At 44.5% G+C, this 13,376-nt stretch overlaps 1 protein-coding gene across 3 annotated transcripts in view; it reads right to left on the reverse strand.

Moving 5' to 3' along the window:
- CCDC27 (coiled-coil domain containing 27) overlaps window positions 1-13,376 on the reverse strand; it is a 290,662-nt gene that overhangs the window by 89,204 nt on the left and 188,082 nt on the right. For all 3 annotated transcript variants that reach the window (XM_086921745.1, XM_086921743.1, XM_086921744.1), the window contains one exon: window positions 8,210-8,431. In XM_086921745.1, coding sequence (XP_086777871.1) covers window positions 8,210-8,431 — 222 coding nt within the window. The remainder of the gene's footprint in view (window positions 1-8,209; window positions 8,432-13,376) is intronic.

The following is a 13,376-nucleotide window of genomic DNA, read 5'->3' on the forward strand; positions in this document are numbered from 1 at the left end:
TCACTGCAGGATTCTTCCACTATGAATTCATTTTCTTGGATACACTCCCACTGGTAAGCTGTGTGACTTCAGGTGTTGTAGTGCTTGCAAGTGCTCCCTTTGTCTAAAAATGTGCATACATAGATTCTTTTTTCTGTGTCTTGCAGAGTGATCTGGCCCTGATGAGAATCCCTCTGACTACCTGGGATTCGAAACGTGTAGGCCCCCCTATTTTCCCCTGGTCTGCCCTTGGTTGTCCTAGTATCTAACAGTGTTACACTCGGACTAATAACTATACACTCACTTTTGTAATTTTTTTTGAAAAAGTTGATTTAATTTAACTGTAAGGAGTGTATTTTCTTGATTTGATATGTTTTTTTGTTGTACAGCAGACTTACTACTTCTCCCACTGTGGTATTGATTCCCCAGCCTGTGGGAAGTATTGTTGTGTGATTGTGTGAATGTTTGTTGGTACGACTGTGATATGTCTGATTTATAATTGTATGGTTGAGATTTTATCTTGCTCTGTGTCCTTTTTTCATTGTTGTCACAAATTCTCTATTGAAATTATGCCCTAAAGGTCAAATTCATTGTACTTTGCAATATATTTTGTAAAATAAACAGCTATTCAATAGCATCCCCCAGTTTTGAATAGAAATCTTTATTGGGTTGACGAATTGTCATATGAATTGTAGTATCAGTATTGGCATCTCTCCACTGTTGTTTTGCATACCAATGAGGGCCCGTGCGGGATAGAACGTGACATCTCACATACACTGCACCAGTGCTGGGGGTGTTTACACTGTAGACGGGCTTTTTACACCACTTGCAGAGCACAGTGTAGTTTGTGCACTCTCCTGGAAGTGCAAATATTTTGTACTGAATGACGGTGCAATCTTCAGTTTAATTGCCCTTCTCTTTATGGGCGTTTTTTTCCAGGTCTGTTTGCGTGTTAATTGTCAATCCATATATGTAGCATGTTCGGCACATAGCTAGGCCTCTATTCAATAACTAGGTACTTTCTTCGATTCATATTTATCACTGGACTAGACTCGCAAGTGCGCGTGCACTGCTCGCACTCAGCAGTCCCCCTGGGGCACAAGCAGGCATCCTCTTCGGCCTGCTGATTGCAAGCACGCGCACCACTCGTTTTTTTGGGCGCAAGAATATATTTTTTAATGCAGATGATCACAAGCATTGGCATAGCCAATAGGTCTCGCTTTTGGGACCTTATGAGTATTTAGTTATGCAACTGTTGCATAACTAAATACATATAAGGTCCCAAAAGCGAGACCTATTGGCTATGCCAATGCTTGTTAATTAATGTGTCTCACATAATGATAATAAATATGTTGAATATATAGTGTTGTGCAAATGTGCTAAAATGCAATTGGGGACCCAACTAGAGATGTCACATACAATTTCAAAGTCAAACTACAAAATATATATATTTCATACTGGGGTCGCCAGTAGGTAGTTATAGTTAGGACCTAGTTTCCATAGTGAAAGCATTTTTTGTTTTGCTAAAAAATTTGGCGCCATTTAATGAATCCTCTGAAAAGTTTCAAAACTAGTTTGCCAATCACTTCTGCTGTTGTTTTGAACGTTTCGGGATGTTCCGTAAAGCGTGGGCAGAGAAAAAGAGGGGGGTCTCAAAATGCGCTTTCCCCATGCAATTTCCCTAACGGGTTTTAGACATAATAACAGCCAGAACCGCTGAAAGGAATGACACCATATTTGGCAAAAAGGTAGCTATTGGTCCAGAAAGTGACCTTTTTATAAATTGGTTTAAATCCATTTGGTAGTTTTGGAAATATTAAGTGAAATCCAAATTTTTATATATAGTGACACGGATCCTTGGCGGATCCAACAGTTCCCTTGCGGAAATGTGAGTGGCTGCCAACACTTCAACCAGGAAGTATTGGCAGCCATCTTGGGACTCGGCTTCAGCCGAGTTGCAGAAAAACCTTTAATAAAATAAAAAGGGGGCAGGGTAGGAATACCCTGCACCCGAACTGTGGTCCTGGGTCTCCCTGTGACCCCGACGGGGTCAAAAAGCACTTATTTTTTTTAATGTTTGCCAAGGAAATTCAATAGAGCCAAGAATCCATGGCAATTGTTTTTTTTAAAAAAAAACAAGCGCGGTCTCTTGTGCTTGTTTACATTAAAGCCTCCAAGTGAGCAGGTTCAGGTGGCATGCCGGCTTTTTTTTTCAAACGGAGGGGCGAACGTGCCCCCCTCCCCCCTTTGACCTAATTATGCCCCAGGGCCACCACCTCCATGGGCCGTAATTTTAATAAGGTGGGGAGCTGCTCGGACCCCTCCCCCAAGCCCCGGGTACTACCACCTCCCGGGGGCTCTATATAAATTGTATAGTGGGGGCTGCATGGACCGCCTGAGCCCCAGGAACCACCACCTCCCCTGGGCCAAGTTAAATATGGCGAGGGGTCTATACGGGTCCTGAGCCGCAGTGACCACACCCTCCCTGGGCTTCACTACCGGGCCATTCTTGGACTCAGGGGCCACCACATCCCCGGGAAGGCCCATGCAAACAGAAGGCAGGCCGTGCAGCCCCTCCCCCCCTCCTGGAGCCATACATAGCCCTGGGGACAGCCACATCTCAGGGCTACTGCTATGTCCCGGGGAGCCCAGCCCTGGGACTTTGGGGTTTGTTTTTGCTTGGCAGGAACTTTGACAGATCCTGCTAAGAAAAAGCAACCATTCTAGTTCCAGCGGGTGGGAGCTGTCAAAGTGCTCCTGCCTGCTGGAAGCAGAGGTTTCATCTCTCTCCCTGCCCACAGATATGTGGGTAGGGAAAGAGATGAAACAATTGCTCCTGCATGGAGGGAGCTGCCTTTCCAGTAGCTCCCTCCGTGCAGCAGCAATGCCAGCTCCTGCAGGAGGCCGGGAGCCGGCTGGGACGGCAGGGGTCTTGAGTCTCCCCCACACTCTTGAGGAAAATAAGCAGAATAGGCAAAATAAAGGTTAGGAACGAGCAGAAAGAGACAGAATAAAGGTGAGAAATGAGCTGAAAGAGACAAAATAAAGGTCAGTAACTAGAGCCAAGAGGTAAAACAAAGGTGAGAAACAGGCAGAATAAAGGTCAGCAATGAGCAAAATAAGGCAAAATACAGATGAGAAACAAGCAGGAAGAGGCAAAAACAAGGTCAGGAACGCGCAGAAAGAGGCAAAATAAAGGTCAGGATGGAGCAGAAAGAGGCAGAATTAAGGTCAGAAATGAGCGGAAAGAGGCAAAATAGAGAAACAAACAGAAAAAGAAAAATAAAGATACGAATGGAGCAAAAAGAGGTAGCATAAAGGTCAGAAGGGAGCAAAAGGAGGCAGAATAAAGTTCAGGAGCAAGCAGAAAGAGGCAAAATAATGGGAACAGTGGGTATAAAGAGGCAAAATAAAGGTCAGAAACGAGCAGCAAGAGGCAGAATAAAGGACAGAAAGTAGCAGAAAGAGGCAAAATAACAGGCAGAAAGAGACAAAATAGAGGTGAGAAACCAGCACCAAGAAGCAAAACAAAAGGGGGAAATAAGCAGAATGAGGCAGAATAAAGGTCAGCAAGGAGCAGAAAAAGGCAAAATACCAATGAGAATGGAGCAGCCAAGGCAAAATACAGGTCAGAAACTAGCAGAAAGAGGCAAAATAAAGGTGGGAAATGAGCAACAAAAGGTGGAATTAAGTTCAGGAGTGAGCAGCAAGAGGCAAAATAACGAGCATAATGAACAGAAAGAAGCAAAATAATGGGAACAATGAGCAGAAAGAGGCAAAATAGAGGTTAGAAACCAGCACCAAGCTGCAAACCAAAGGGGAGAAACAAGCAGAATAAAGGTCAGCAATGAGCAGAAAACTAAAATACAGATGAGAAACGAGCAGCAGAGGCAAAATACTGGTCAGCAACGAGCAAAAAAAGGCAAAATAAAGGTGGGAAACTAGATGAAAAAGGCAGAATAAAGTTCAGAAGGGAGCAGAAAGAGGCAGAATAAAGGCCAGAAAGGAGTAAAAAGAGTCAAAATAAAGTTCAGGAGAGAGCAGAAAGAGGCAAAATAATGGGAAGAATTAGCATAAAGAGGAAAAATATAGAGCAGAAGCAAGAAGAGAAGAGGCAGTAAAACAAGCAGTAAATGAGAGGAGGAGGCAAAAAAACGAAGGAAGCAGAGGGTAGCGGACTGTAAGTAAGCTGGACAGGAGTACCATCACCAGGGGAGCTGACAGGAGGACCTGCTCCCATGTGCCATCCTACTTTACTGTGTACCCACAGCAGACCAACTCATATACTCATGCGCTCACTGACAGACTCATACATCCACTGACAGATATTCAGACACTCATTCACCCACACACAGACCTACTGAGAGACTCACACACACACTCACAGACCCACTCAGAGACTCACTCAAACACCGACTCGCACACTCATGCATCCACTCACAGACCCACTGAGACTAACACACCCACTCACAGACCCACTGATACACCCACTCACAGATCCACTCAGATACTCACACACTCACTCATAGACCCACTCAGATACTCTTGGACTCTCTCACAGACTCACTCAGACACTCATCCAAATACTCACAGACCCATTGAGACACTGATGTTCCTATTCACAGACACACTCAATGACTCATGCACCCACTCACAGAGTCACAAACCCAGTGACTGACCGACTAGGACACTCGCTCACCTACTCAAAGAGACTCACAAAACCACTCACAGACCCACTCAGACACTCACAGACCCACTCACCTACCCACTCAGAGACTCACCCATCCACTCACAGCCCTTCAAGGTCACTCATGCACCCGCTCACAGACCCACTCAGACACTCACGTATCTGGTCACACACCCAATCAGAGACTCATGCACTCACTCACAGACCTGTGTACTCACTCACAGATCCACTCATTCACCCACTCACAGACCCACTTAGACAATCAAGCACCTACTCACATACCTACTCAAACATTCCCAAATCCACTGACAGACCCACTCAGAAACTCTAACACCCACTCACAGACTTACTGAGACATTCATGCACTCACTCACACACTCACTGTCAAAGGTTAGTGGTTGAATTAAGGAAATAAAATTCAAAAACCTTAGAAATTAACTTAAAAAACCAAAGGTTACAGGGCCTGTATAGTTTGGAAATAGAATTGAAAAAACTTTAGAAATGCACTGGAAAAAGGCAAATGTTACAGGGATGTTATGGTTAGGCTCAGATTTCACTCATACAAAACCAGTGAAAGTTCAGCAGTTATGATTTGCTGAGCTGACTATAATTATGCCCCCGCAATGCACTGCTTATAACTTCAGATATTTCATCACTCATGACATGCTCAGTGACATCACTGATGGCATTATCCCCAGAAGCACCAACACACCCACTCACACCCCTTGACTACCTCTCATACACCCACTCACAGGCCCACAACTCAACTAACATACCCATTCATAGACCCTTACAAGTTCTCACACAACCACTCACTCATCCATAGAGCCACTAATACATCCACTCACTCACTAATACAGCCACACACACAACCACTCACTCTATCATACAGCTACTCATACAACCAGTCGCTTACACATACATCCACTCACACAGCCACACACTTGCCCATATAGCTCCTCAGGTATTCACTTGTTCACCCATAGGGTCTCTCAACACAGCCCCTCAATCACCCATACAAGCACTCTCAGACTCACTCACACACCCACACAACCACATATATACCCACTTGCACATCCATACAAGTACTCTCACATCTGCTCATTCTCCCACACAGCCATTTATACACACTCACTCTCCAATACAGCCACTAACACACCAACTCACTTAAGCAAACACCCACTCAAACAGGCACTCACTCACCCATACTGGTACTCACTAACCCATACAGGCATTCACTCACTGATGTAGCAACTTACACACCCATTCACTCACTCATACAGCCATTCAGACACCCACTCACTCACCCATACAGTCACTCACACATTCACTCACCCACCCATACAGCCACTCACACACCCACACATGCAAGGATACACACAGTCACTCACATAATATAGATTAGAAGTAGTACCACTCATTAGTAGTGTACCTAGCACACTAATCTAACTTTTGTAGTAGGTTAGTACATGTCTTTAACGCTCATAAACTCTTAGAAAACACTTACACTAACAGGATGAGGTCATCAGTGATGTCATTTAATACGTCATCCATGATGTCATCGGTGATATCCCTGACCATGCCATCATTGATATCTCTGACCATGTCATTGCGGGGGTGTAAGTTATATTTAGCTCAGCTAACTATAACTGCTGAATTTCACTGGTTTTGAACGAATTAAATCTGAGCCTAACCATGCCATCCCTGTAACCTTTGCTGGCAGCCTTTACACATCATTCTTGCCCTAGCCGCCCTAATGGTAGAAAGTAGAAGAGCACAATGTAAGTAGTTATATTACAGAGGTTGAAGTAGGCGAAATATGTTGGTCATGACGTGCCCACACTTTTTAAATTTAACAAAAATAGTTACCCTGATTTTTGTTAAAAGACAACCATCCTGGGACTGTTAATTCCTACTGTTGAGATGCCTCAGCTGAAGTGGAAAGGAGGGAGTTTCCTGTGCTGTGAGTCTGGGGAAGGGACACCTAAACAAGAAACTCTACTTTTTTGCGCTTCATGTGACAACCTATCCTATATGGGCAATAATAGTACATTTCCCACTGATTAGTTTAATATGCATTTATTTTCATGTGCGTTGTGCATTATTTTAATATGGAATTACCTAAAGGTTAAAGTGCAGTTCTAAGCTTATATGAATGTGTCTCTTGATTACTTGAACGGAATCTTCTGCACAACTCACTCAAACTTGGAAGTACAGTTACACAATTGTACTGTTGTTCAATTATATTTATATGGAGATTCATATCACTTACCATACATGAATCCTCTTTTAGTGGACACTATGCCACTGTATGGATTGGAGCAGGTGTGAGAGCAGGTATGAATGAATATGAACTGTGATTGTCTACCCCAATTCGGTAAATAAATATTACGGTAAGCATCTAAATGAATTTCCTTTTATATCTCTGGTCTCTGACCTTGGTCTTCAAAGTGTCACTTTAAAAACCCCAGCCCATGCCCTGTCTCACCACAAACTGGACCATGAAAGTAGTGGAATATGTCACCTATTGTGACTGTATTTGGATATTCGACCACTTGTTACCAAACTTTTCCATCAGGTACAACTTTCTTCAAAGTCCCACCCGAGACAGGCAAGCTGCTTTCCAGCTTTGGGCTTTGTACACACAAGAGGTGAGTGGTGTGAGATAGAAAAATAGGCAGTGCTAGTGGAAAAGTGGTCAGCACTTGTGAGGGAAGTGGGTGGCATCAGTCGGGAAGTGGGTGACGGCCTCCAAAGATAAAATTGGGTACCTGCCTTTTTTTAAACAAATTGAGCGTTGCATACAACTTTGGGTGAGTACAAATCCAATTTATCTAAGGGAGTAGAGAGAGTTATTCAGATCGAGGTCAATGTGAAACAAACAACTGATTAGATGTCAACCAACAAAGAATACTTCTGAGAGTTCGTAGCTGGAAGACATGTTAAAAACAGAATGAAACATAATGACTGTTGACTTCAAGGCTTTTATTTTTGGATGGTCTTTTCTCAATTTTAAATGTCTAAATGGCGTTAAATAATCCTCTCCTTAGATCCAGATGATCAAATGTATTGTTGACATAAATGCATGCTTCATAGCATGGGGAATCTGATGCTTGACCCCCTTTTGGCTCATTCCACTGTGAAGTGTCAACAATTACCTTCATGCTCTGGGTTTCTGTTGAGAGTGTGAGCACTTCTTGAGGATGTTTACCTAAAGGAAAGATGCAAGTAGTCTTAACAGGCCAGAACCTCAGGTAAGCAAGGCAGTGCAGAATCAGTCACATGCCTGACATGTGAATGCTGCCATCTTTCATAGGTGCTTTCCTGTAAAGACATCTTCAGTGATCAGTCAAACACAACAGAAACAAGTAAAGAGGAGTCAATTAAGGCAATACAAAGTAAAAGTAATGAATGAGACTACAGAGTTGGCACGATATGTATTAGGGAGCAAAAGAAGGGAGGAGTGCTTTGAGACTCTCAAACTTATATTTACAATGCATCTGCTAGCAGACTCTTCTAGTTCTAACTGCATGCAATGTCTACCTCTTCAATAGACTGCAGTGCTTCATCTTCCTGTTCCTCAGAATCTTCCTCGGTGCCATCTATTTGGGCCTCTTCCTCCTCCTCGGGGTTTACTTGATATTGGCTTAGTTTGAGACTGAGGTCACCAAGGTCTTGGGCAACCCCTTCATGGGTAGATTCTGCATCGCCCCCAGGCACACTGTCTTTGCACTCTTCCTCTGCAGCAAGTCCGGAAGCTGCACCCTGAAAGAATGCATTAAACATATGTATTACAATATGTAGGCTACTCGTCTTTGTGCAGGTTGAGAATAAACTACCACACAAACCTCACACACATGAAAACTAAGCAAACAGATTTACATATTTCTTGCAATAAAAAAACCTTTAATGTGACACCTTAAGAATTATGTAGCCATCGTCTGCCTTATTCAGATACTATTTTCTGCATATATGTCAAACTGGCATACCCAAAAAGGGGTCCATTCCAAGTTTGGCCACCTGGGTACACAAAATGAAGAAACAGGGCCAGAATGAAGGCTCTGCATGCAAAAAATTGGCTTTTGGTTTCCATTCCATGCCCAGAACTCGGGAACACGGAAGAATTACCATCCAGCGTGGTGGTTTTTGGAACAGGTAATTGAGGTTTCCCTGCACCGCGATACTCGGACTCGCAATGGGCCCCTTAGTAGTTTTTGCAACTGGGTAAAGATGACCCTGTTCACAGAATCACAATCTGCAGCTTTTTATGTACAAAGGTATTCTTACAACTATGAAAAGCCCCCAGAGGAACGCACTTTGCACCGTTACGAACATACATTAGGGCTAGGAAAATGATGGATTCCATGGTAGATGGTACTGCAAATATGATGAACCCTAACAAAGGTTGTTGTACCCCTGAATGTATTCATAAAACCCTTCAGCGCCTTTTCCCACACACATTGCACTTCTAAACTTACACTACCTCCATTTAGGTGCCAGTGGTGTGAAAGCGTTCCAAATACCCCAACATTTAGGAAATTTAGAAGAAATGTTCAATTGTGGAAAATATCTTCCATGTGAGGGAAACAAGGAGGAAAACTGTGCATTCACCTAACTGTCCAACTGCACATTCACCTTAACGCTTTGAGTGAGGATGTTTCACTCCACAGACAGTCACAGATGGAGGGTTAGGAGTAACAGGCAAATAAATTAGGAAAACAATTTGCTTGGAGTACTCTTGGGAAATTTGACACCCACATAAACTCATAATCTACAGAAATCATCACAGGGTTGTCTGCTGTTCAGATGCACAAATCTGGCAGGTGGGTGTGTTTTGCATAGCACAAATAATGCGCTCATTTCCTTAGATGCAACAATGGGACTTCTCTCATGCCTGCTAGGGCAGTGCTGTACAAACACACTCCTTTAAGGTTGTTTATCTCTGGTCCTTGAGGGTTAGAGCCATGCCAGATTTTCAGGATAACAACTTATTTTTAATTTTTGAGGGTATATGTTTCCTATGTGTATATCCCGAATACCTAGATGACTTTTACGCTTAAATTCATTGTAGGTTAGGCATCTCATGTGGATATACTGGAAGCATTATGTTTCCATTCATTGTATGTAAATGTATTTTGATGCGTAGATCCTAGTTATTTCGTTGCCTCACATTTACATTCCTTCAGCGTAAATATATCTCGTGAACATGGTGAATATCTGGATATCTCACATTTACATTCATTGTAGGTATATGTATCTCTTGTGACTATCCAGACTATCAGAATGACTAACATTTACAAATTAAACAATGCAAATGTATCTCTTGTGGGAATATGAATATTGTAATGACTCACATTTACATTAATTGCATGTTAATGTGTCGTAAGTGGATATCCGAAATAACTGGGTCACGAATATTTACATTATGTGTAGACATATGTATCTTATATGAATATCGTGAATGTCTGGGTGACTCACATTCACATTCATTGTATGCATATGTACATCATGTGGATATCCTGAATATACTGAATGCCTGGATGACTCACAGTTACATTTTTTGCAGTTACACTTGTCTTATGGGGATATCAGGACTATCTGATGACTCGCGTTTACATTAACTATGGGCATATGTATCTCGTGCGAATATCCTGACGGTCTGAATGACCACATTAACATTCATTGGATGTATATGCATCTCATGTCGCTATTCTGACTATCTGGATCACTCACATTTACATTTATTGTTGACATATGTATCCTATTTGGATATCCTGAATGTCTGGATGATTCACATTTACATTCATTGTATGTTTATGTATCTTGTGTGACTATCTGGATCACTCACATTTCCATATATTGTAGCTATATGTAGCTCATGTGGATCTTCTGCGTCCACATTTATATTCATAGGGACTCATTTATGAGGCCCCTTGCAGCGCGGGAAAGTCACTTTTTTAACGTTCCTGTGGCGCAATGTGCCCTGGCATATATACAACGTCAAGTAAGCCACTTTATGTGGCTTTTCATGGTCTACTAATTATGTGCCTCTTTCACGCAAAACACTACGTGAAAGGGGAGTTCCATGGGTGTTGCTGTGGGTGTCCCCACGCACCACCCATGGAATCTGACACATTCCCAGATTTACAAGAAATCGTTAACCTGGGAATGCATCAGAATCTAACGCCACACCAGCCCAACAGCAACCCATCAGTACCATAAAGATCAACATGTGAGATGGCACGTAATGGTGTGCGATAGATAAAATGAGAGCACATGCCGGGAGGGGTATTAGGGGAGCCCTCGACAACATGGCGGGGGGGGGGGGAGGCACCATCAGGAGGGAGCTTTACGTTCCCAGGCATTGTGCAGAGCATGGGGGGCAGATCGATTCGCAGAGGTTCGAGGATAAGAGATCCCGTCAAGGACCCTCCAGAATGAGATAGGGACGTATAAGTAGGAATAATGGTTCCAGCAAAATGTCAAGTCATAACGTCAAACAACAGCATGGTTTTCTTCAGGCACGTCTGCATCACCTGAGCGCACTAGCAAATAGCTCACAAGGGGACCCCAAATATCACTAGGCCGGCTCGAGATGGGCAATAACTCGGCAAATGTAGTATGCTGATCTTGACAATAAGTCAAGTCCGCCAGCCAGTCCTTAAATTTGGGCGCCCTACCTCGACCCCAACGGCTCGCCACCCATCTCTTTGCCAAGAGGAGCGCAGTATCAATGAGATTTCGGCAAGATCTGGGGATCTGCAGAGTATACCCGAGAAGTGCCACCAAGAGGTCCAGGGGGATAGCCTCCCCTGTCATCTCCGCGAGGGCATCTGTCACCTGATGCCAGTAGCGCGCTATCTGAGGACATTCCCATGCCAGATGCAGAATATCCGCATGTTCGGCATGGCCTCGCACACAGCGATCATCATCTGCCAGGCCAAATCTACGTTTTCTCACCGGCGTGTAGAATGTCCGCTGTAGGAATTTGTAATGTATGATTTTCAATCTGCTGCTGGCGGAAACGCAGGAGGTAAGCGCACAGCAATAGTGCCATTGCTCCAGATTCCGGCATCGGAGCTGCGCCCCTAAGCTGACGGTAAAGGCCGGACACCAGATGGGCCCCATCCTGCGAGCTTAGCAGGAAATGAAGCGGAGGCAGAACTTCAGGTTCGTCTGGGAAATCAGGTAATATGTCTCTCATCCCTGCTCGTAAGCGTATGTAATAAAAGAGCTCAAGAGGGGTATGGCTGTGTGTCGCAAAGAAGAGTTCCACCGATTTGAACTGGCCGTTAGCGAACAAGTTGCCCCAGCAAGTGACATGGATCTTTGCACAAAGATTACGGAATCCCTGTTCCCATAGTAGGGTGAGGTCTGGATGATAAGCAAGTGGCAACTTAGGTGAGTATGGGAGGGGACAAGATAAGCTCTTGGCAATACGGCGCCACGCATCCAAGGTGCAAGAAACCAAAGTATTGGGCGTAGTGATGGATGATTCCGGGCAGTGGAGCAATCCATTGAGCGGAAGGGGATGCACTATCCAGTCTTCCACCGCAACATGTGGCATAAAAGGCGTGGGAGCCATCCAGTTGTAGGTGAAATGTGCCTGCGCGCACTGGTAATACGCCTCGAAGTCAGGCACATCGAAGCCTCCCTTGTCATATGGGAGGGTAAGCGTGGCCCACTTGAGCCGGGGACTCTTGCCTCCCCAGAAGAGTCTGCGCAGCTCCATTTGAGTGTCTTAAAGAAAAAAGCGCCGGGGAAATAGGGAATGTTGAGGAAGAGGTAAAGAAAACGAGGAAGGATTATAATTTTTATGAGGGACGCCCTTCCGGTCATGGAGAGCGGCAGGGTGATCCACCGATCCACAGAAGCGGTCAGCTTGATGATTGCCACTCCATAATTGGCTCGTAATGTCTCCTCCCTGTCCCGGGAGATACGGATCCCCAGGTAACGAAGGTTGGTTCGGCACCACTCAAGTGGATAGTCAAGGGGAAAGTCAGCTATCGCATCCGTTAAAGGGAAGAATTGCGACTTGGACCAATTGATATGCACACCTGACATCCCGCCAAACGTAACAAACTCCCTGAATAAGGGATTGAGGTGCGTTTCAGGGTGCTTGACATACAGCGTGATGTCATCCGCATAGAGGGATACATCTATTTGCCGCTGTAGGCATTGCACCGCTCCGTCCCGATGTAGTTGACGCAGACGACAGGCAAGAGGTTCTACAGCTATGGCAAATAACAGGGGAGAGAGTGGGCAACCCTGGCGCGTGCCTCTAGTGATGTCGATAGGCTGTGACAAGCGACCATTGATCAACACTCTCGCCGTAGGCCGAGTATAAAGCAGACAAACCCAAGATATGAACAACCTCGGGAACCCCAATGCTAGCCAACACGGAGAACAAGTAAGGCCACTCGACGGAGTCGAATGCCTTGGAGGCATCAAGGAAAACGGCTGCAACAGGTATGTCGGGATGAACCGTACAAAGCAGAGAGAACAGGGTGCGGAGATTGTGTGAAGTAGACCGGCCTGCCACAAACCCAGACTGATCGGGTAACACAATTCTAGTCATCAACAGCGACAGCCGTGTGGCCAGTACCTTGGCAAATATTTTAACATCACAGTTGAGGAGGGATTTGCAGGAGCTAGGTTCTTTGCCAGGTTTTAGGAGAGAGGTGATGACCACTTCGCGCATAGAACAGGG

This window comes from Lissotriton vulgaris, chromosome 5, assembly GCF_964263255.1.
Source record: "Lissotriton vulgaris chromosome 5, aLisVul1.2, whole genome shotgun sequence".
Lineage (NCBI taxonomy): Eukaryota > Metazoa > Chordata > Amphibia > Caudata > Salamandridae > Lissotriton > Lissotriton vulgaris.